The 24,668-nt window shown below is 38.4% G+C and overlaps 1 protein-coding gene across 8 annotated transcripts in view; it reads left to right on the top strand.

Moving 5' to 3' along the window:
* LOC127435282 (autism susceptibility gene 2 protein homolog) overlaps positions 1–24,668 on the top strand; it is a 483,349-nt gene that overhangs the window by 92,313 nt on the left and 366,368 nt on the right. For all 8 annotated transcript variants that reach the window (XM_051688652.1, XM_051688645.1, XM_051688677.1 and 5 more), the window contains exon 2: positions 20,890–21,084. In XM_051688652.1, the coding sequence (XP_051544612.1) occupies positions 20,890–21,084 (195 nt within the window). The remainder of the gene's footprint in view (positions 1–20,889; positions 21,085–24,668) is intronic.

Below are 24,668 nucleotides of genomic sequence, written 5' to 3'. Positions count from 1 at the left end.
GCCCCAAGATTGTTCTTATTTTGATCATTTTCTATGTTTTTATGTTTGGAAAAAAATTGTGTTAAGATTTATATATATATATATATATATATATATATATAATATTGTCATTTGTGAGGTGTACTAGTGAAGTGTGGTCTATTTGAAATGCCATTCTGATACTGTAATCAGTTGAGTGTCTGACTGATTGAATGATTGAGGTAATGCATGTACCTAATTAACTTTAAAATTAGAAGGGATGCATCAGCTGGATTCAGTTCCAAAGCCCAAGATGATTGGTAGTTTAAGTGTGCTTTCATTGGTCAAAGTTGTTTAAATGTGTATGTCTTGTATTTTTATCTTAACCCTAGTGAAAGCCTACGCCGAAAAGCGTTGGTGTGTGTTTTTATTTTAAAGTCCAATAAAGTTTATCACTGCAAGTGTTGCTGGATTCCTCTGCTCCATTCCTGTTGTTTCAATCCATGCACCTTGTGAGTGGGTACAGTAGTGCTAGATCTACTTCTAAAAACTCTCTTAAGCCATGTTAAAATCACTGAAATGTAAAGCCTCTTGTGGCAAATTGCTTTATTTTATGTTTCCTCAACTGAACACTAGATTCTAAAACAACTGAATCTTCACATTAGATTCATAATTCTAAAACTCCAGCACAGTCAATACAGTTGAGTCAGATTTCCTTGGCTTTGAGGAAGCGGCTGTTATATCAAAGCCTTTGTGTGTGAGATAGCGAGTCAGGGGCAGGCTGTGGCAGTAACTCTTCATACTGAGCCCAAAATAGTATACTGTGACTAGACATCTTTTACTCAAAGGCTAGGATTTGTTTTTCTGTAACTCTAATAAAAGTTAAAATATAAACTCAGCAAAAAAAGAAACGTCCCTTTTTCAGGACACTTGTATTTTAAAGATAATTTTGTAAAAATCTAAATAACTTTACAGATCTTTATTGTAAAGGGTTTAAACAATGTTTTCCATGCTTGTTCAATGAACCATAAACAATTAATGAACATGCACCTGTGGAATGGTCCTTAAGACACTAACAGCTTACAGACGGTCGACCGATATATATCGCTGAGGCCGATATTCTGACTTTTATAATTATCGGCATCAGGCGATACATTTTCCCATTTGTCCGATTTATTTATTTATTTTTATTTTATTTATTTTTTTCTTGAGGGCGCCGAAAATTGCCTGCTTGCATGTGAAGCGACTGAGACATGTAAACTACCAGTCACGGTTTGTTTTGTTGTTGCGTGCCATCGTGTTACTACAATAATAGACCGGTGTGCAACACAGTGTCATTTAAATGATCTGCATGTCAGAGCTACGGCAGATGCGTTTGAGCTCATAATGTTGAAGTGTTTGTCTGTTTCATTCTCCCTCTCTCTCCTAAACAGTTCCCTGTTACTTTTAACTGTCTTGTCTAATGATAAAAAGGCAAATAACAATATAACTAATATCATATACCGTCTGCAAATATGTGCATATCTTATTTAAACAGATGTAATAAACCAATCTCACACAACTTTAGCAGATCCAGCATCCTGTGGAGCGCTCATTTATTTACCTCTAAAGCACGTATTCTAACAGCCTCTCTTCAACAGTTACCTATAACTTTTCTAATGATAAAAGGCAAACATCAATAAAACTTGTAATAAAAACTTGCATTTGCAAATATGCAGATATCTCGTGTAAACAGATGTAATTCACGAACCTCACGAAAATCCAGCATTTTCTTCCCGTTGAGCGCTCATCTATTATCTTCCTCTGAAGCATATATTCTGTCAGCCAGAATCAAAAACTTCAGTATCAGGATCAAAAGTTCCTGTGATTCACAAATCATGTAGGCAATCCAGGCCATTTAAACTGTCAGGAGCTTGCTGGATCCGCACAAGCACGTGAGTGCAACTTCAAGGCTGCGTCCGAAAACAGGAAAATGCTGCCTCTGGAGGGTGTATACGGAGGTAGGATAAAAACAAGGTGCTTTCAAACTGTTTGGAGACCAGTTTCCTTAAGAGTTCCATTCATTCAAAACAGCTGTCAGGTAAGCCATTAACTGATTAGGCAGCAAAGTAGCAAGTCAGCTGCCTACGTTTTTAGGTGCAGCCCAAGTTAAAAGCACGTCACGCGCACATGAAAATGTATTATTCAATATGCACTGTATGTACAGTTGGTTTGATTCAGAATTTTTTGAGAAAATGCGATTGCTAACATGGACATGCCATCCATGGTTTCTGGACTACTGTGTGTACTGTTATTTCCTTCTTTCTAATATATATTATTTCTTCATGTGCAAATAAATTACTAAAATTTGATGACTAAACAGAAATCTGAAGAAACTGCTATCTACCATTTAAAATACAATATTATTTTTTAGTTTTGTGTGAAATTGTGTAAATATAGTGCTAAATAAGAGTTTATAATTTTTTTTTAGCAGTTTTATGTTATGTAGCGAATTTGTATGTAAATAATTAATTAATTTGTTTACGAATCTTGGCCGCATTCGACCACCAATATATGTAGGAAATTTGGTATGTAAAAATGTACACAGGATGGGTTAAAGTGCCTGCGTACCCCCACCATTATATGTAGGGAAACAGTATGTGTGAGCTAGGAATTAATTTAAACTGTTCTTATTCTACATTATTATGTAAGGAAATTTATAATGGATTTAGTTGCGTTCGACAACCATTATAAATTAGATAAATGACAAATAACTAGATTATTTGTCTGAATAAATTCTGCACCATTAAAATCGTAATACAACATCTCGTTGTGTCCGCTCACAATTTCTATTGTAAGGAATTAGCTTAAATAAGGGAATTATGATTAATTCACTTATTGGAGTAATATTATTCTCATGGCTTATTAAAAATAATATGACACATATTTAGGTATAGCTTTGAAGCGAAATCTTTTAAAATGAGATTATTTATCAAAATATACCACAGTCAAATTATCTTTGAATACAGACAAACTTTATTGCTATTCTAAATTTAAATTAATCTAACACATAAAACATGAAGCAGGTTGGTGAGTAGTGACAGAATGTGAAATAAATGATCAATACAGAGAAAATGAACTTTATGGAGTCTGGTGACAATGCCTTAACAACCATTTATCCTTCTTTTAGTCTACATCGATTTGCAATCGGATTCCCCAAAGTATTTAACTAATACACCAACACTTTGAGCAAAAGTCTGGAGATGTACTTGCGTGTCATTGCGTGTCCTTGCGTTGAGTTCTTTGTGTTGCTTGGTTCTTTGGCTCTTTGTAGAAAGTTCGCACCGTCGATGTTTTGGACTTCTGTTATGATCGGATTGTTATTGTCTGGATGAAGCGAGGCCTTCTGCAAGAAAGACTCGTGACTCCTGTTGGATGTTTGAACCGTAGAGCAGAGAGTGAGAGGCTTCCTCGGGACTTTTGTGTCCTGAGTTTTCCTTGGACTCTACATTGCACGGAGGATTAGGAAGAAGCAAGAGAGCCGAAGAGAGGAGACCAAGCGACGGTTCCAAGAGAGCATTCCAAGAGAGCAGAAGCAAGAGAGAAGAAGCACGTTCTTCCTGTTTTAGAAACATTTTAACTGAAATTGGCCGCACCCCCAAAAGGTGTCCTGAGCCAATCAGAAATGACTTTTCAGAGTCATATGGTTGACTGGTCTGTCCTGTTCAGAGTTGATTTACGATCCTTTGTGTGCAAAATTCCCGCTCAAAAATAGTGAGTGTTTAATCATGAACTTTTATATCTTGAAAACGTTGCAAGAGACATGACATTCGTTGTCATCAACATTCTCTACGTAAACAAGCAAGCATTTACATACTAAATGTGACATAATTTCATAAATATTACATGTGTAAGTAACAAAACATGAAAATCCCTGATTACCAATCATACTGGTTAATTCATTGGTTTTACATCCTGGATAATACATTACACATTATGAGAAACCTGATTGTCGGGGTATTTTAACAGGTGAAGCCTTGAATAGTACAAGAATTAAAGATTATAATCATCGATTTGTTAGTTAGAAGTGATTACAAATCACTACACATTTTAAAAGGTACATCGGCTATAATCATTAATTTGTCAGTTATAAAAGTAATCACAGGTCAAAGTAATTTTCAGAATTATCTAGCAAGTCTAGGTATTGTGTACATTGTGGATCTAAATGCATTCTGTACATTTTACAGGGTTGACTCAGTGAAAGTACAACGTTCATGGATTCCTTCAAGAGTCTCCGTTTCCTGATATGGCCGTGGATTTATGCATTTAAGGTCACAAGGTCTTACTTGGCCATTTGGTCTTACAGGTTTAAGTTTGTGAAACAAAGAAGGGTTGTCCATATGGGTTAGCTCTGTCATTACAAACCCTAGTTTGAGATTAAGCAGGAATGGTAGAGACGGTCTCCTTCAGCAATTTAGGCGCCAAGGATTCATTTTATGACTCTCTAATGGCTTGGTGGGGGCTCTCTCTGATCTGTGGAATTTGGTGTTGTGTTCATTTGATGGCTTCGTTCGTGGATAATCCTACATTTACTATATTAAATTGTGTGATATATCAGCATTGTATTGACCTATCGGCCACCCTGCTCTCTGGACCTATCGGCATCAGCCATTAAAAACCCATATCGTTCAACCACTAATATTTATATATATATATATATATATATATATATATATACTGTATGCATACACCGATATTGTGTAGGACAACCTCTTGCCGCCAAAACAGGTTCTTCAGATTCTAGGGACTGTTGTGTGTGAAAATCCCAGGAGATCAGCAGTTACTGAAATACTCAAACCAGCCCGTCTGGCACCAACAATCATGCCACAGTCCAAATCACTGAGATCACATTTTTTCCCCATTCTGATGGTTGATGTGAAAACTAACTGAAGCTCCTGACCTGTATCTGCATGATTTTATGCACTGCATTGCTGCCACACGATTGGCTGATTAGATAATCGCATGGATTGTTGGTGCAAGATGGGCTAGTTTGAGTATTTCTGTAACTGCTGATCTCCTGGGATTTTCACACACAACAGTTTCTAGAATTTACTCAGAATGGTGCCAAAAACAAAATGCCTTGTTGATGAGAGAGGTCAACAGAGAATGGCCAGACTGGTTCGAACTGACAAAGTCAATGGTAACTCAGATAACTGCTCTGTACAATTGTGGTGAGAAGTATAGCACTGTTTTGGCAGCATGAGGGGGACCTACACAATATTAGGCAGGTGGTTTTAATGTTGTGGCTGATTGGTGAATATATACACTACCGGTCAAATGTTTTGAAACACTTACTCATTCTTTATTATATATATATATATATATATATATATATATATATATTTTTTTTTTTTTTTTTTTTTTTTTTCACATTTTAGAATAATAGTAAAGTCATCAAAACTATGGAATAACATAAATGGAACTATGAGAATTGTGTTGTGACTAAACAAAATCCAAAATAAATCAAAACTGTGTTTTATTTTAGCATTTTCAAAGTAGTCACCCTTTGCCTAGAATTTTCAGAAATGTACTCTTGACATTTTCTCAACTAATTATTTAATATGGTGGCACAAATATATTTTTGTCTACAAAACTAATTTCAAACATTTAAGCATACACCTTCAGATCAAAAGATTTTTAAGATCATGGGAAACATTTCGGTCAAGTGTTTCAAAACTTTTGACGGGTAGTGTACACTGCATATGCTGTATATAGAATATATATATTTATATATAGAATTGAATTTTTTTATTGTCATTATAACCTGTACAATGAAATTACGTATGGCACCATCCCACAAGCAGCATACATAGTGTATATATAAACCGTATATGTGCACATCCACACACATGGATGTCACATACCAAAACATACCAACAAATACATGTATATACAATTACACTTAAGTGCAATGAAAAATGTACAGCAAGTATGTATACTATATGACAGAAAAAGAAAAAAAACTATTAGCTGTTAAAGTGCTGTAGTGACAGTCAATTATAAGACAACAATATCACTCTTAATAATACGTAATTATACAGCTAATGTAAGTGTAAATGTTAATGTTAATGTAAGAGTTATCATGAACAAATCCTTATAAACGGGGATGGAATAGGAACATGGCAACATAAGGAGGGATGTAATTTAATGGCAGTATGCCTCAATGAGTAAATCTTCATGAGTTGAGGGAGTCTACAGCTTTTGGGTAGAAACTTTTCTTCAGTTTGTTTGTCTGAGTTTTTATTGTTCTGTACCGCTTACCCGATGGTAGAGGCTCAAAAAGGTAGTGTCCTGGTTGGGTTGGATCTTTACTAATATTTCTAGCCTTCTTATGAAGCATACACAAGTGTAGAACTCATCCAGGTTTGGTACCTCTGATCCAGTGACCCGCTGGGCTGCCTTATGTATCATATTTAGTTGTAACACCTAAAGCCCACAGCTAATTTATTCTGCTCGTAGGTATATTTAGCAGAGTACTGCCCTTTTACTGCTCTGTCAGACCTTTCCTTCATGGGAGCCTTTTGCCTGTGTAAGTCTGTAAATAGTGCTTTCAGTGTGACTTAATTAAAGATGAATATGTACGGTGTGTGTTTGTGCATGTGTAGGAGCTGACAACTCATTCATTTACACAGGCTGCCAGCACATTGTCGAATGCTCTGCTAAATCAATGCAATTTATCTCTGCTCACTACGCAGTGATTTATTCCACCGATCTGAGCGTGTGCAGAAACAGCTCACCATTTACACATAAATCTATACCCATAGCACCCTCCGAGCATGGATAAATATTTCTGAAGTGGTGTTACAAATTTGACTCTCTCTCTCTCTCTCTCTCTCTCTCTCTCTCTCTCTCTCTCTCTCAGTTCTGGCTATCAGCAGTAGTACTCTATGTTGGTTTGATTTACAGTCGGAGTGGTTTGCTGTTTAGATATTGGATGGGAATATGCCAACCTAATTGGTTTTGACAGATGTTTTCACCAAAGCAATGGCAGTTAGTGCACATTTAGTAGAAAACCCCTAGGGTGTGAATAGTTTCCTTACTACATGTGGTACAAAAAATCTAAATACAGTACCGTGATGAAATGCAGCATAGATTGTGGTTCAATAATGTAGGTCAATTTTTAGATAGATACTGGGAACATCTTGTGATTTTGGAAGGCTTTTTTTTCTTTTCTTTTTTTTTTTTTTTTTGCTGGATGTTTGTTATACATGGAGAGTAATATTCCCCTAAGATTAATATTTTAGTTACTAAACTTGATTAATCTTTGATGGGGTTTAGGAAGTTAGATGGTCATTGATTTTACTGTGGAGACAATAGAAATGTACTAACAGTACTTAAGTTAGAATAAGTTAGAATGTTGAAATAAGGGAATTCTAAAGTGAATTTCTTATGCTCACATAAAGTCAACATGAAACAGTTTATTTTATTTCCATTGTATGATGTATTTCTGAGTGAAACAGAATATTTAATGAAAACTGTTTAAAAAAAAATGTAGGGCAGGACTTGATTGTATCAATTGTATGTTGGGAGTTGCTTGGTGATATAAGCTATAAAGGGATGTTGTTTCAGAGGCAGAACAAGTTATTACATTTTGATTAAAGGTTATGAAGACTTTTTATTTATTTATTTATTTTGAAAAACACTGATGAATTGTTCACATTAAGATCAGTGATGTGCATTTATGCACCATTAGCGGCACCAAACAGAACAGCAAAAATAATGATTGTATTCAAATAGGTTTCCTAAACGCCCCTTCTGTCTTCTAAAAGCAGGTAGTTCCGTCCCCAAATTTGATTGCCATGGTGTAGCCAGAAAATAACATCTCAGACCAATTAAACAACCATACCATGCTTTGAAAGTCACCCATCCAAAAACCAATAAATGGCTTGCTCATAGCTTTCTATCCTCACTAAACTGGGATAGTAAAAATATTTTAACATTGAAAAAATACACACTTTAAAAATAAGAGAAGCTTGAACATTACAAATAAAACTATATATATATATATATATATATATATATATGTACACTACCGGTCAAAAGTTTTGAAACATTTGACTGAAATGTTTCTCATGATCTTAAAAATATTTTGATCTGAAGGTGTATGCTTAAATGTTTGAAATTAGTTTTGTAGACAAAAATATCATTGTGCCACCATATTAATTTATTTCATTATAAAACTAAAATTTAATAAAACAAAAAAAACATTTTTGAAATTGATGACTTGGACCAAATAATAAAGAAAAACAGCCAATAAGTGCCCAACATAGATGGGAACTCCTTCAATACTGTTTAAAAAGCATCCCAGGGTGATACCTCAAGAAGTTGGTTGAGAAAATATCAAGAGTACATATAACACTTGTTTCCAAAACAGGAAGAACGTGCTTCTTCTCTCTTGCTTCTGCTCTCTTGGAATATATATATATATACAGTACTGTGCAAAAGTCTTTCTATATCTTCAGCTTTAGTGTGTCAATAGGAAATATAAATGTTAGTCTCACAAACATTACTTTTGCAAATAGAAAAGATTAGAATAGAAGAACAGAGCGCTCTGCAACTGTGGCGAATTCTCCAAGAAGCTTGGAACATCCTATCTGCCAACAACCAAGAAAACTGTGTCCAGGTGTACCTAGGAGAATTGGTGCTGTTTTAAAGGCAAAGGTGGTCACACCGAATATTGATTTAGCTTTTTTTATGTTTACTGGACTTTATTGGACTGTATGACATTAAGTGATAAATGAAAGCTATTTGTGTCATTATTTTTTAAGACATCCTCACTATGCAACATTTTTCACAAGTGCCTAAAACTTTTGCACAGTACTGTATATATTGGCTTGAACAGAGTAAAATACAAATTCACAAGCAATGGACTTATGATGGGTTAAGCAATGGGTTATGAGTGACATTGTGGCGGTTTTTAGGAAATTGGCATAGAAATATTATGCATGCAGAACAGAAGAATTCTGAGGGTGCTGGACTTTGAGAAGTTGTTGAGGTACATTTTAAATAACAGTCAGTGTTTTCTTTTTTCCACATCCATTCAATACTCTCTCTTTCTCTCTCTTGGGGAGAGCTGAGGATGCAAAGATCAGCAGCTGACAGCTGAATATAGAAAAGTGGAAATGCTGAAATGTTAATTGCAGTTGACATGCTGTTTCTCAGGAAGCGTTGAATGCTTGTGTAGGTGTTCCAGTGGTGAAGCCTTTTTGACATACAGAATCAAAGTTATCCTGTGTAAGATCACAAACATTCAACAGTCTGTTTGCTGTATCGGCCGAATATTTTTCCTACTTATTGCAGTTCTCAGTTATGTTGAGAAATAATAGGAAAAATTGTGATGGCAACAAATGAGACAACTGCTCATATTTATAAGGAGTATAGAGCTATATAATTAATGTTGATAGCATTGCTCAGATTATTTGGTTTAGGAAGAATGTGATGAGAAATGTTTGAAACAAGAATTGAGTTCATATTGAAATCTCTGACTTTTGATTGAAGTCTTTGGTATCTTGGCAAATCTGAGCACAGTTTGCAAAATTGCTGAGATCTCTTCTGAAACTGATGAAGTTGGAGAATAAAACAGTACCTATCCTAAAAAAAACTGAAGTGCCACTTTTTTTATTTATTGATTGTATAGCAAATACTTTGAATAGCTTTGAATAGTGAATTAAATTTGGAACATTTCTGACAAAAATGTAAAGGTTCACAACAGCACAGGCAAACAGTGAAGAACGAGCTTCTCGTATACACATACAACTTGGGATAAGATTGTGTCACTTTTCTCATGATATACTGTATGTTAAACGATGCACAGCCTAACTGCCTAACTTGACATTTAGCAGCTGTTTTCACTCAAAGCAAAGCAATTACATTAATTGCAGGGATATAGCTACTCGTGATTGTGTTGCGGTGGTGTAGTTTAGTGGTTTAAGATCCAGGCTATAGTAATTAATAGGTTGTAGTTTCAGACCGTGCAAGTAATAATCCATGGAGTATAAATATCAAGCCCTTGAGCAAGACACTTAACCTCAGGTTGAATCTGAGGGTTTGTCCCTGTACCAGGGTCATAAAATTACCAGGGATTGGTGCAAAAATGAAGTATATTTTATATAGTTATTTATTATTATTATTTGTTATTATTTAAAAATTGTATACTACATGTGATAGATTTTATAATTATTCTAGGCCTAGGCCAGATCTTGTGCACTATTTACAGCTAGTTTTGTATTTGATGTAGACTTGATAGTAACAGCCACAGTTTTACTCTAAATCTCCACTTTAACTTTAACTTTTAGATGTGAAATGAAACTAAACAGGCACCACATGTGACTTTCAAATATACTAGTGAAAGTGGAGATTTTGAGGAAAAAAATTTGATCTGTTTCTCACCCACACCTATTATATCACTACTGAAGATATGAATTTAACCACTGGATTACTTCTCTGTTTCCTTTACATAAGTTTTGGAGCTACAAAGGTCTGATCACCATTGACTTGCGTTGTATGTACCTACAGAGCTGAAATATTCTTCTAAAAATCTTTGTGTTCTGCTGAAGAAAGAAAGTCATACACATCTGGGATTAGGGCAGGGTATTGATACAGATTTCCCGATTCAATTCGATTCCTATTCACAAGCTTTCGATTTTGATGAAAAGAAATGATCTCCCAGTTAATGCTGTTAATTATACAGGGGACGTTTTAACTAGGTACATTAGGAAAATATGAATTTTACTAATTATATTTTATAACTTTTTTTTTGGGTCACACTTTGGCTTTTTAAAATGAACAAATCAAACAATAAATAAGATATTATATTTCATATATTGTTTTTGTTACATATTTATTGTTAAATTGCATAATTTGTACTGTTTACAAGTATTTACATTGATTTGTTGAACACATGCTAAAACCAGTACCGTCTCTTTAACAAAAAAACGGCATTTCTGTAAACAGTGCCTTTAAATGAGCGCATGTTAACTAGAGAGGACTTGAATGGCTTTACCCCATCTGTGTGGTGCATGATTAGAATTATTTTATTTTTTGTAGTTGTTTTTTTTATCAACAACTGATTGTAAAGAACAGAGAGGGTATTAAAAGAGACAGCATTCAATGACAGATGGGTTGCATGGATCTCGTCTTCAGACATACATTACACGGAACAACTTTTACTCTCAACACACTGTGAAAGGATCTCGCTGCTGAACACTTCATGACTAAACTACACAATTACTGGTGAGTGAAATGTAAACATTTAATGTACCAGCCAGTTGCCAAATATATTCACTTTAGTCGCATAGCGCGAAATTTGGTTGCAAATGCGAGTGATTTCCTCTCATTGTAGTCAAGGTTTGCTCATTGAGTGAAAGATCGATCTTGGGATTTAAGAATTGATATTGTTCAAATAAAAATTGCGATTAATCGGAAAAACAATATTTTTACCCACACCTATCTGGGATGGCATGAGGGTGAGTAAATGAAGAGAGAATTTTTCTTTTTGGGTGAACTTTCCCTTTAACATGATAGTAATATAAGCACATCCTTTGAAAACATTTTTAAAAATGTTGAACAATTTAATGTGGAAAAATATTGACTGACTTGTAATTCCAGTGTCAACTAGCAGCATCAGTACCATTTAGTCAACTAGTCTCACACATCCCTAGTTAAAACTTGCTCATTAGGACCAGGCCCATCATGGTTACTTTGCTCGACTGCTGTAGAAATCCCTGATGCAATGGAAGTAGACAAATGGAATGCTGTAATAGACATTATTCCAAATGCAGTAGTTAATCCCAGCATCCGTAAAGGTTATCTTGATGAATATAGGCCTATTTGATACATTGTGCAGCCTTACATCATGGGCTGTCCTGACAAGGATTCAAACCTGAAACCTTTTGTTTAACCAGCTCCTAAATATCTAAATCCTCCACCACCTTCTCAAAACTGCTACATTCCCTATTGAAAGTACTGAACACACAGTGTGTCTATTATCATCATCTCTTTTATTCAGAGGAAGCCACTCTGCAATTTGATCAATATTTAATCTTTTTCATGTCCCCTGCTGTGGCTGCTAAAGGAAGATCAGGTTACCTCCTCTGAGCTATTGATAGCTATTCGTTTGGGGAAACTTCTATATTGTTCTTTGACTTAATATTGTTTTCTGATATACTGTATATGTATATAATTGTATATGTATAATTCATTTTTTAAATGAATCAAATCAAATCATTTTCTCACCCTCATGCATTCCCAGATGTGTGACTTTCTTTCTTCTGCTGAACACAAACAAAGATTTTTAGAAGAAAGTTTCAGCTCTTTAGGTCCTCAGAACACAAATTAATTGGTACTAAAATTTTGAATCTCCAAAAAGCACATAAAAGCAGTATAAACGTAATCCATACGTTTCCAGTGGTTAAATCCATGTCTTCAGAAGCAAATTGATTTTTGCTTTGAATAGTGGACAAAGAGCAACAGTGGAAATTGAGAGTCAGCCGAGTAACCACAGACTTCCTATGGTGGTGAGGTTTAGGTTGCCAGATTTTTTAGGACATGCCTTTTGTCAAGATGCAGGCGATTAAGCTAATGGTGGAGTCGAATAAATTCTCTCTCTTGCAATATCCCATCAAATCTCGACGGTTTTTGTGTTTGTTCACTTGGAGGCTTTGTGGTCATTCAGAGTGAGCAGTGGTAATTTATTTCACATGGCCCAGCATTTGCCAGCGATTCAAAAAAACAAAATCTTTCCAGATGGTGTCAGGTTTTCTTTTGGTTTTTGTTGTGTAGCATTTTTTCACCCTTGCCCTTATTTGTTTAAGAAAAATGAATATGTATAAGACATGGTGGGTTTCTTAATTCAAGCTTATTATGTGCTCAATTTTAGCTGTCATGAGATCTATTCTATTTATGGCTAAAAATCTATTTCAGAGTGCATAATGATAAACCAAACCCAAACCTAAAAAGTGCTAAACGATGCAAGTTCTTGCATGAACAAGCTTGGCACTGTGAATGAGCTTCTCTATAGCTGTCATCAATCTGCAATGCACATCAAGATTTTCACTAAAAATAACTTTTATTTCGGGTTGTTTCTCACCAAAACCTTTTGTATGCCTTTAGAAGACTTGGAATATGACGCATGGAATATGATGCATGAAACACATTCAGTTTCTACTTCAATGATTTGTTTAGGTGCTTTTTTAAGCTTTGAAGTGAGTAAAATTCATACAATTTCAAGCTTTATTTCCTCTGGATGTCCTTAGTCAGATGGGTCATCTAGGAAGGAGACTGTAAAAAGGTCTGATTGAATTGCATGCTCCAGTTCATATTGCTCTACAGAGGCTGAGATAAGAACAGAATTACCTGTATCAAAATACAAAAGGTTCTTTATGAAGGATTTATAAACATAAATCCTTCATTCCCCTTCCATATGTTTGGATTATTGAATTGCTAATGTTTTATCATGCATATGAATTTATACATATTCATCTGTATAGCTTGTTTGTCAAGGCAGGATGGAACAGTTAGTGAAGTAAAGTCAGGTAAACCTGATGCCACTTGGAACTTGACTGGCCAATTACAGCCTGTCTATACAGTATCAGAAAGTGACTAAATGGCTCAAGATCATAAATCACACACATTTTTTTGTACCTATACACAATGCTTGGACTGTGTGTATATGCACAATCTTATATGCTCTCTCATCAGGAAAGAAAAATGGTTTAAGCAAAACCCGATCACAACACCTATAGATTTGTGTCCATTACACAGACATTTGCATGGCGCTGATACTTTTATCTGCGTTCTTTGAGCGTAATAAACAAGCACATATCTTAGCAACATCACCAGACTTTTCCTTGTGTTTTTCTCTCCCTCCGGATGGATGCACCGTTCTTGCTGTTGAGACATGCTCCTTTATCTGGCGTGTGGCCTAGTTCGGCGCCGTTACGCGTCACGCAGGCCTTTTTCCATCAAGGAAGCGCTGGTTTGGAGGTGTTTTATCGCAGGAATGATGGAAAAGGTAGGAACTTGTTTAAAAATACCTAATTTCTTCTATTTTGTCACCCTACAGTGTTCACAGAAACATAATGAGGCATGGGGCATGGCCCCGGCCTCTCTTTCTTTCTCTCCCATTTTTGTAACGCTGTTGCACGGCGGACGAGCTCCTGCTTGATTGGTGCTCAAGCCTGGGGACTTAAGAGGCTAAAAAAGATATAATTTAATAATTTTCTCCATTACAATATTGTGAACCGATGCGCGGGGTGCTTCGTCAGGGTTACTATTCTCCCTGGGTCCCATCAGGAGATGGCTAGTGTGTGAAACTCAAATGGTTGCGCGGCCGTCTTTACTTTGACGGGTGAAGAGACAAATGCTATCTCTGTCACTGTTCAATGGCGGCACGTACTTTGCACCCCTTGCTCCTTTTAAGATGTGTTAGTTCTGTACTCACAGATTTTTTTAGTCTTTCCGTTGTTAAGGAGTTGTGTTTTGAGTTCTCTGTCGGTCATGCTCTTGCTTATCCTCGTGCAATTCCGCTGTTTGATACGCATCGGACACTTGAGATTTAGTGTTTGTTTATGATTAGATCATGATTTGTGTATAGAGGACCAAACATGTCATAATTTTTGTATGGATTGGATTATAGTTTCTGCTAAAGAAACAATTGGGTCATACTTCATATATGGAGGCAAATTGGTAACAAATTCTCCTAAGGAGGCCAACTGGTATCAAAATTTGTCTATGGAGGCCAATTGGTATCACAGGTAGGTTACAGCTCAGTTTTCCCCTGTGACTTACGCTGGGGAGCTAGTTTAGAAAACAAAAAAACAAAGAAAAGTACAATTAATGTTAATTTATTTCCCATGTTCACACATCCTTCCCCGTTCTAATGCTAGGGAAGATGGTTTATCTGGTGTTCTCTACTGTAATTACATTCAACGTGACCCATTTTTATATTTTCCTGATCGAATTCTGCCTCTGTCCCCATGGCCAAGGGTCTTGGGACAGGCATAACGGAATTCGATATATAATAAGCACAAGTATTCACGAATCACACACTCATAAATGTCACATGCTGTTCCCCCCATAATAAATGCTGGGGCCATTGTGGAAAACCTGCTTGCTCTCAATTCCTCCCATGTTCGCACATTCTTCCCCATTCTAATGCTAGGGAAGATGGTTTATCTGGTGTCCTCTGCTGTAAATACATTCATAGTGACCCCTTTTTATAATTGCCTGAGCAAATTTGGCCTCTGTCCCCATAACCAAGGGTCTCGGGACAGGCATAACGGAATTCGATGTATAATAAGCTCAAGTGTTCACAAATCACACTTTCATAAATGTCACATGCTGTTCCCCCCATAATAAATGCTGGGGCCGTAGTGGCAAACCTGCTCTCTCTCAGTTCCCTCCATGTTTGCACATTCTTCCCTGCCCTATGCTAGGAAGGATGGTTTTATCTGGCGTCCTCTGCTGTAAATGCATTCGTATGCATTTTTATAATTGAATGATCAAATTCAGCCACAATGATGGAGGCACGAGGGCTTCTCTCCACTGTATCGCTGGTTGCAAGGTGGCCACCAAAGGTAAGCCAGGAGCGCCATCTAGTGGTTACTCGTTGCACTGCAATAGAGAATCATGCATTAATTCCTCTGTCTGCCCATGTTATGGCATGGCAGCAGTTACAGGGCGTTCCGAATTGGGTAATCCGAACGAGCGAGAATGCGTTTTTTTTTTTTTTCTTATAGCATAATGTCACAAGTGCAGCTGGGGGACTGGTTTGTGACAGTAGATTTGAAGGATGCTTATTTCCACATTCATATCATGCCAAGGCAGGCGTTTTCCCAGGTTCATTTTTGTTACCAATTCGTGCGTTCACAAAATGCATGGATGGGAGCGCTGACGTCCTTAAGGCATCGTGGCATCCACATTTTGAAATATCTTGGTGATTGGTTTGTGTTAGCTCACTCAGAGTGTTTGGCTGCCCAACACTGAGATGTCGTTCTCAGTCACTTAAACAGTCTAAGGCAAGTTAACCTTGACAAGAGCATTTTGTTGCAGAGGTAACAGACTCTGTTTCTAGAGGTGGAGCAAGACTCGTGGACAGTGCAGGTGTGCCTGTCTCCGTCTCGCGTTTTGTCATTACACAAGTGTCTAGCGATGTTCAAAGTGGGACACGTTCTCCCTGTGAGAATGTTTCACAGGCTTTTGGGGCTTATGATCGCGGCATGCGCTGTCATTCCCTTGGGCATGTTGCACATGAGACATTTTTAGTGTTGGGTGAGCTCCGTAAAATGACTTCAACCACTGATGCATGCATTTTGTCCCATCAGAATGATGCATGGGTGCTACCAAGCTCTGTTACCATGGAAACGGAACTGCTTTCTGCAGATGGGCATTCCATTAGGACAGGTGTGTCACTGCAAAATGATAATGACAGATGCTTCCTCTGTGGGTTGGTGTGCTGTGTACAAGAACCGTCCTGATCAAGGAGTATGGACGGGTCAGCGGCTGAATTGGCACATAAACTGCTAGATTCAGGGCTGTCATGTCCTCATCCGGTTGGACAACAGGACGGTAGTGGCTTACATCAGCTGTCAGGGAGGTGTGTGCTCTCGTGTCATGCTCAAGCTGGCAAGTCGCATTCTTCTGTGGGCACGGGACAATGTGCTGTCTCTATGAACAGTACACGTTCTGGGCTGGTTGAATTTGGGCCGGATCTCCTGTCCAGATGGGTTCTGATGCATGGAGAATGGACATTACACCTGCAGATTGTGGAACAAATCTGGATGAGGTTTGGCAGAGCGGAAATGGACCTGTTTGCGTCACACTGCCCCCTCTGGTATTCTCTCTCGCCCCCGACACAGCTGGGCATCGATGCACTGGCACATCAGTGGCCGACTGCGCGCCTTTACGTGTTTCAACCGATCAACCTGCTGCACTCGGTTCTGCAGAGAGTTCAGGAGGATCGTGTTCGGCTTCTGTTAGTGGTGCCATATTGGCCATCTCAAGTATGGTTTTCTCTCCTGGAGAAAATGCCTTGGGAAATTCCAGTCAAAATGGACATGTTGTCTCAGACGTGGGGCAGCATTTGGCACCCTTGGCCCAATTTATGGAAATTGTGGGTTTGGCCCCTCAACGGGGCCCCCTTTTGAATTATGGTTTATCCCCTGCAGTGGTTGTTACCATCTTAAATGCTAGAGCTCCATCAACAAAAAGGTTATATATGTGAAAATGGTGTATTTTCACCTCTTGGTGCATAGCACGATGTGGGGATTCAGTCCACTGCCCGGTTGCTGGATTTTTTGCAAGAGCATTTTGGGGCCAGGGTTACCCCAGGAACGCTTAAAGTGTACGTGGCAGCTATAGAGGCTTAACATGTGCTGATGAATGGAGTTTCTGTTGGAAGACTTTCTCTTGTCCCTCGTTTAATGTACAGAGAGCCCAGGCTTAGACCTTTTTGTCCCATCTGCATCCCTTTATGGGATTTATCTGTGGTGTTAGTGTCGCTCTCAGCTGCTCCATTTGAGCCTTTAACATCAGTATCTGATATATTTCTGACTGGGCTATTTGCCTGAAGTCATCTCTATGTCCTTTCGCTCGCAGAATGTTTTTTTTTTTTCAATTTGGAATGCCCAATTCCCAATGTGCTTTTTTTAAGTCCTCGTGGTCGCGTAGTGATTCGCCTCAGTCCGGGTGGCGGAGGAAGAGTCCCAGTTGCCTCCGCGTCTGAGATCGTCAACCCACACATCTTATCGTGGCTTGTTGAGCGCGTTGCCACGGAGACATAGTGCATGTGGAGGCTTCACGCCCCACCGAGAACGTACCACATTATAGCGATCACGAGGAGGTTACCCCATGTGAATCTACCCTCCCTAGCAACCGGGCCAATTTGGTTGCTTAGGAGACCTGGCTGGAGTCACTCAGCACGCCCTGGGATTCGAACTAGCGAACTCCAGGGGTGGTAGCCAGCTTGTTTACCACTGAGCTACCCAGGCCCCTGCTCGCTCGCAGATTATTAATTTGCACTCCTTTTCTCCTCCGCCATTTGAGTCGGAAGAGCATAAAAGGCTAAATATACATATGCACAGTGCAGGCTCTGCGGGTTTATGCTGACTGTACTAGCCAATGGCTTAAGTCAGAGCCGTTTTTTCTGTGCTTTGGTGCCAGCAACAGGGGTGTTTCATGTCCAAGTAGAGACTGTTTCATTGTATTCTGGATGCAATCTCAAGGCATGGTTTGCCTTCGCCTCTGGGTATTTGAGCCCATTCTATGAGGAGCGTGACATTGTCATGGGCATTGGCTAGAGGTGTGTCCATGGAAGACATTTGTATGGTGGCAGGATGGTCCTTTCTGCATACTTTTGTTAGATTTTATAATTTGGACAAGAGTTTGTCTCCTACTTCCCACGTTCTCTCTATTGGATCAGGAGTACGTTTTTGAGATTGTGCGCCACTGGTAACTTGCCAAATGGGCTTAGAGAGTTGGCAGTTACTGTTTGCATGGCGTGAAGGTATCTATGTTTTCTTGAAAGGGAACGTCTCGGTTACGAATGCAACCTTGGTTCCCTGAGAGGGAACGAGGTGTTGCGTAGCTGGCCATACTCTCTAGTTGCTGCATAGGCTCATGCCTGTTTCTGAAAATCTGCCAAAATGGCATCAAAGCAGCTGCCTATATGGGTTCTGTGACACGGCATTCATGGGTGTCACTTAAGCGCCATCAGCCAATGAATTGCCGTGATTGTATACAGGCTTCAGACCACGTGACTCACTGACGTAGTCCCAATTGCGTCATTGCGTAACGTCTCGTTCTCTCTCAGGGATCAAAGGTTACGTTCGTAACCGAGACGTTTCCTTGAGTTGTCACCTTTTTATGATGAGATGATTTTTGATAGTTAACGATGTTTTGTTGTTAATGCACTCATTATGTAAATGTACTCATTCTGTAAAATGTGCAGATACCCGCAACTTCTGAACAATTAAATAATAAAAAAAAATTAAATTGACCTGGCCTCCATATTAAAACCAATGGATCATTGTTGTACTATATTTTGGACACAGCATGAAAGAAATCTCATACGTTATTTTGTTTCCTCACGCATGTTTTTCATGTCAAAAATATGAATAGGCCTTCAGTCTTTGAGTTAGAGCCATATGTTTGTCCAGCTGTGAGAAGCTGCGGTGAATTTAAACAGACAAGGCCAAGTTTACAAAGCAGCACAACATTTTGTCATTGCTATCTTGTTGAGTTTTGCTTGTAATCACAGAGTAGATACAGAGAATAATACTTTGTTTGGTGGGACAGTCCACTTTTGATTATCATGAGAAGGGATGTAGACGGTTAAACTTTTAACCGATTAACCGGCATTAACAATTAGTTCGACTGATACGATCTGTTAAAAATGATCAGAGCTATTAATTAAAGAAATATCAGAGAGCTAATAATTTTAAGGGTTTAACATGTAGGGCATGTTATGTACACACGAGGGCGCTGTTAACACATCAACCACTTGCTTCCTCTCAGTTTGAATGACAAGGAATGAAGCATGTGCTGCGCTGTGGGACCATTTTGTCTGTGAAGACAACATGCGGCTCAGTCAATAAGTAGCTTTCTCCACAGCAACGTAACATGGGAACAGACTGCTTAAGCGTTTACATGACCACAATCAGCCGTGTTCTTCGGTAGAATCCTTGGTGTGTTAAACCGCTTTCTCTCAATCCCGTAAACAGCATAAGGAAATCAGTGCTTTTGTTTTCATTACGTTTCAGAGCGCTGCTTTCTGCAAAAACCCTGGAATAAACCGTTTTCTTAAGTGAATGTAAACGTGGTCAGTGTTAAACTGCCAAAATGTATCACCTCGTAGGTTAATTTGGCGTGAAAGCGATCCATTCAAAAAATGTTGTTACAAAATTTAAGAAGGAAATATACGGTTGAATATACAGTTGTTCTTTCAAAGGTTGATGTACTAACTATTGCTTAATATGCACATTTGTTATGTAAGCCTGTTTTGTTTCAGCCAGAATAGAATTTTGTTATGCCTGTTTGGTCACTTGTTTGATTCATGGCTCATCGGTTAAACGGTTAATGCTGCCGGTCATTTGGTTAAAAGAATTTGCTAAAATTTGTATCTCTAATCATGAAGCAACAGGAAAGCAGATGCACAGATAAATGCTCCTTTCCTTTCCTGCCCTGCCCTGCCCTGCCTTTCCTTTCCTTTCCCTCCCATTTCCTTTCCCTTTTATTTTTTCCTATCCTATCCTTTCCCTTCCCTTCCCCCTTTTTATTTTTTTCCTTTTTCCCTTTTCTTTGCTACTACCTTGGTCAGGTTAAAATAATTACTTATAACTGTGTCAACTTGTGTATGTATGTATGTATGTATGCATGTGTTTGCAACAATGTGTGTGTAAGGCCAGAAATATACTCTATTTAAGTATGCCAATGCATTGCACGCGTGCTGTCCTATTGTCCTATTTTATTTATTTTTTGCAGTACTGTGGTGGTAACAACCTTTGTACACATGCTACGTTATAAGTTGCATGCTGGCATATTTCAGAACACAATGCATGAAATTGAGCTTGTGTTGCTAGAAACATTTATCTTCGTGTACTTGCATATGTGCTTGAGATATTGGGTCTAGCAATGACACAGTTAAATATAGCTAAGGGTAATTGATGTTATTTGTGTAAAGGTTTACTGTAGTTAGGGGACAAATTTGTCCCCAGAAGTTAGCTAAATCCGACAAAACCTCCCTTAAATGCAAAGGGTCTTCCTTTATGGGTCTTAATGTAGATAACACTGCACTTGTTCAAATAATTTCTGCACTTGATGAGGTGGCATTTTCTTCTACACCTCCCACCATGGAACAAATAGATAACCACTCTCTCCTTCATTTTTCCCTTCCAGAACAAGAATGTTTCCGTAAAACTCGCAAAGAAAAAATGGGAGGAGATCGTGGTTAAACGACAGGAGGCAGAGGAGAGTGTGACCCCTGATATAGACGAAAACTGCTTCGGCAATCTGGCCACCAGCATAGGACGAGACCAAGAGCGAGTGAAAGATCGCCTTCTGAAGAACACATACTCCAAGAAGAACAAACGGGTGAGACGGTCGTCTTTTTCTGTTATTTGCTGACTAAGCGACAGCTTGACAGACAGGGGTAGCTTATACCTGTCCCAGAGTGTTGGCTGCTTTTGACCGATGTTGACCAGATTGATGTGGCCATCACAGTCATTACTGAATGCCTGCTGTTTGGGGAAGTGCCGACATTCATTCACATATGAATGTGACAGCAGTATACCAGCATCGTAAAGATTACTGGATTTTGAGCTGTTGTTAAGTTCCACAACATGATGTTAATGACTAGGCATCCTTCTCTCTTTCTTTATTTGAACCCTTTTCAACACTTTTCTTGAAAGTGATAGTATATAAAGGACAGGGAATGATGGAGGAATTATTTTATTGAATTTGTCAAATCAAATCAATCAATCTGCCACAATGCAGACCACACACAGAAATGAAAAGGTGACATTACAGTACATCCACAATACAGAACACACCGCTCGAACACACACACACACACACACACACACACACAGAAATGATTGAGTGAGAATAACACTAAGCACACATGCTCTCTCTCTCTCTCATACACACACACACACACACACACACACATTCTTATACTTTTATCAAGTATGAACATGAAAAAGTGTAGGTCTTCATTGAACTGAAAATAACATAAAATGTGCTTAATTTATAGGAAAGTGGATAGTGTAATTTAGTAATTTAGAGGTAAATAAGGCCTAAATACCTATATATATATATATATATATATATATATATATATATATATATATATATATATACACTATATTGCCAAAAGTATACGCTCACCCATCCAAATAATTGAATTCATGTTTTCCAATCACTTCCATGGCCACAGGTGTATAAAATGAAGCACCTTGGCATGCAGACTGCTTCTACAAACATTTGTGAAAGAATGGGCCGCTCTCAGGAGCTCAGTGAATTCCAGCGTGGTACTGTGATAGGATGCCACCTGTGCAACAAGTCCAGTCGTAAAATTTCCTCGCTACTAAATATTCCACAGTCAACTGTCAGTGGTATTATAACAAAGTGGAAGCGATTGGGAATGACAGCAACTCAGCCACGAAGTGGTAGGCCACGTAAAATGACAGAGCGGGGTCAACGGATGCTGTGGCGCATAGTGCGCAGAGGTCGCCAACTTTCTGCAGAGTCAATCGCTACAGACCTCCAAAGTTCATGTGGCCTTCAGATTAGCTCAAGAACAGTGCATAGAGAGCTTCATGGAATGGGTTTCCATGGCCGAGCAGCTGCATCCAAGCCATACATCACCAAGTGCAATACAAAGCGTTGGATGCAGTGGTGTAAAGCACGCCGCCACTGGACTCTAGAGCAGTGGAGACGCGTTCTCTGGAGTGACGAATCACGCTTCTTTATCTGGCAATCTGATGGACGAGTCTGGGTTTGGCGGTTGCCAGGAGAACGGTACTTGTCTGACTGCATTGTGCCAACTGTGAAGTTTGGTGGATGGGGGATTATGGTGTGGGGTTGTTTTTCAGGAGCTGGGCATAGCCCCTTAGTTCCAGTGAAAGGAACTCTGAATGCTTCAGCATACCAAGAGATTTTGGACAATTCCATGCTCCCAACTTTGTGGGAACAGTTTGGGGATGGCCCCTTCCTGTTCCAACATGACTGCGCACCAGTGCACAAAGCAAGGTCCATAAAGACATGGATGAGCGAGTTTGGTGTGGAAGAACTTGATTGGCCTGCACAGAGTCCTGACCTCAACCCGATAGAACACCTTTGGGATGAATTAGAGCAAAGACTGTGAGCCAGGCCTTCTCGTCCAACATCAGTGTCTGACCTCACAAATGTGCTTCTGGAAGAATGGTCAAAAATTCCCATAAACACACTCCTAAACCTTGTGGAAAGCCTTCCCAGAAGAGTTGAAGCTGTTATAGCTGCAAAGGGTGGGCCGACGTCATATTAAACCCTATGGATTAAGAATGGGATGTCACTTAAGTTCATATGTGTCTAAAGGCAGATGAGCGAATACTTTTGGCAATATAGTGCATATATATATATATAAAATTAATAAATGTAGTGTTTTGACCTTATTGAAGATAGTTATATTACATTTATTGAAAAAAATAAAATAAAAAAATATATAAAAGTATAACACTCAAGGTGTTACGGTTCTTCAATGAAACTGGACAAAAGAGATATTATGCAGAATGTAAGGGACTGACAGCTAAGTCATTATCCTTGCATTTTTTTTCCACACAATGAAGTGAATGGCAACTAAAGGCGTGATAACATTTACCTTTGCATGGTGGGAATCTGTGCAGTCACGAATTTGGCATGATGGAATGTTTCAGTGGCGATTGTGAATATCGCAAATGGGATGTTTCAGTGGTGAAAATTTTACCCTTGCGGATTTCACGTTGAGTTCAAGTTGAATGAACATTGACAGGTGAATTCGTCACGTTGACCATTAGAAAATTGCGTGGTGGGCAGTGCTTCGTACACAGCTACACTGAATATTCACAATGGACAAGGATATCATTTCTGCATCGTTTCTTTTTAACTTTATTCTTAAAGAAGATAAAATGCAGCATTAAAAAGAGTTAGTTAAATTGTTTTTTTGCTGGTTTAATACGCGCTCAACATCTGTCCACGCCTTCTTCTCTAGCAGAATTTTGCAGTGCAAAGATAAAAGTGACCATGCCTTAAGGCTGTCATTCTGTCATATATACAGCATATACATACACACACACACATGCATTTTTTTTTACATATTTATTGATGGAATACATGAAATTTTTATATATTTTTTCAGACTAAAATGTGACCAAAGTGATGAAAAACTACTTCACTGAGAGATAATTTCTTTCATTTGTAAGCAAAATGGACATAACTGAAATATACAAATATTTATTGGAATGAAATTGAGAGCATGTTTATGATAAGAAAATCAAACCATTATATCGTGATGTATCGCAATATATCATATCGTGACATGTATCATGATACATAACGTATTGTGAGGTGGCTGGCAATATGATCCATGGCATTAAATATTTTGGCTTTTCATTCAAACTAAATTTTGAGCTGGTAACCTCTGGTTGAGTTGACACGGAATGACCAATCTTATTGTAAGCATAAAGCATACTGAAATTTGTTAGATTGCTTAAAACAAGTAAAAGCTATTTGCTGACTGAAACAGCACTTACTTTACACAGAACAAAAACCTAAAAACTTAATTTACCTGAAACTACACAACTCTTTTGCTACTGTGCAAGCACTTGTATTTCCTTCATGTGCTTTACTATCATCTTCTGTCACTTATGCTGGCGGAGTTTTCTAAAAGGACAACTTTCCTGAAAGTGCGGAGCAATTGAGTATTATCAGGACAGAATTAAAGAGGAAAAGACAGACTGTGCCATGGTTCATCCTATGTCTGTCACTTTCCTCTCTTCCTGTCTGTCATTTGATTACCCTCCCTGAAGAGTTCTCATCAATGTAGCCCAATGCATATCAAGCAGCCTCTCTCCAGATGGGATCGGTCTCTGATCACAGGCCTTTGTTCATTCACTTGCACTGGCAGCATGTTTAAATGCAGGGTGTTCTAGCCCGTGTGG

Source organism: Myxocyprinus asiaticus, chromosome 4, assembly GCF_019703515.2.
Source record: "Myxocyprinus asiaticus isolate MX2 ecotype Aquarium Trade chromosome 4, UBuf_Myxa_2, whole genome shotgun sequence".
NCBI classification, from domain to species: domain Eukaryota; kingdom Metazoa; phylum Chordata; class Actinopteri; order Cypriniformes; family Catostomidae; genus Myxocyprinus; species Myxocyprinus asiaticus.
This window is presented reverse-complemented; position numbering and strand designations above follow the sequence as displayed.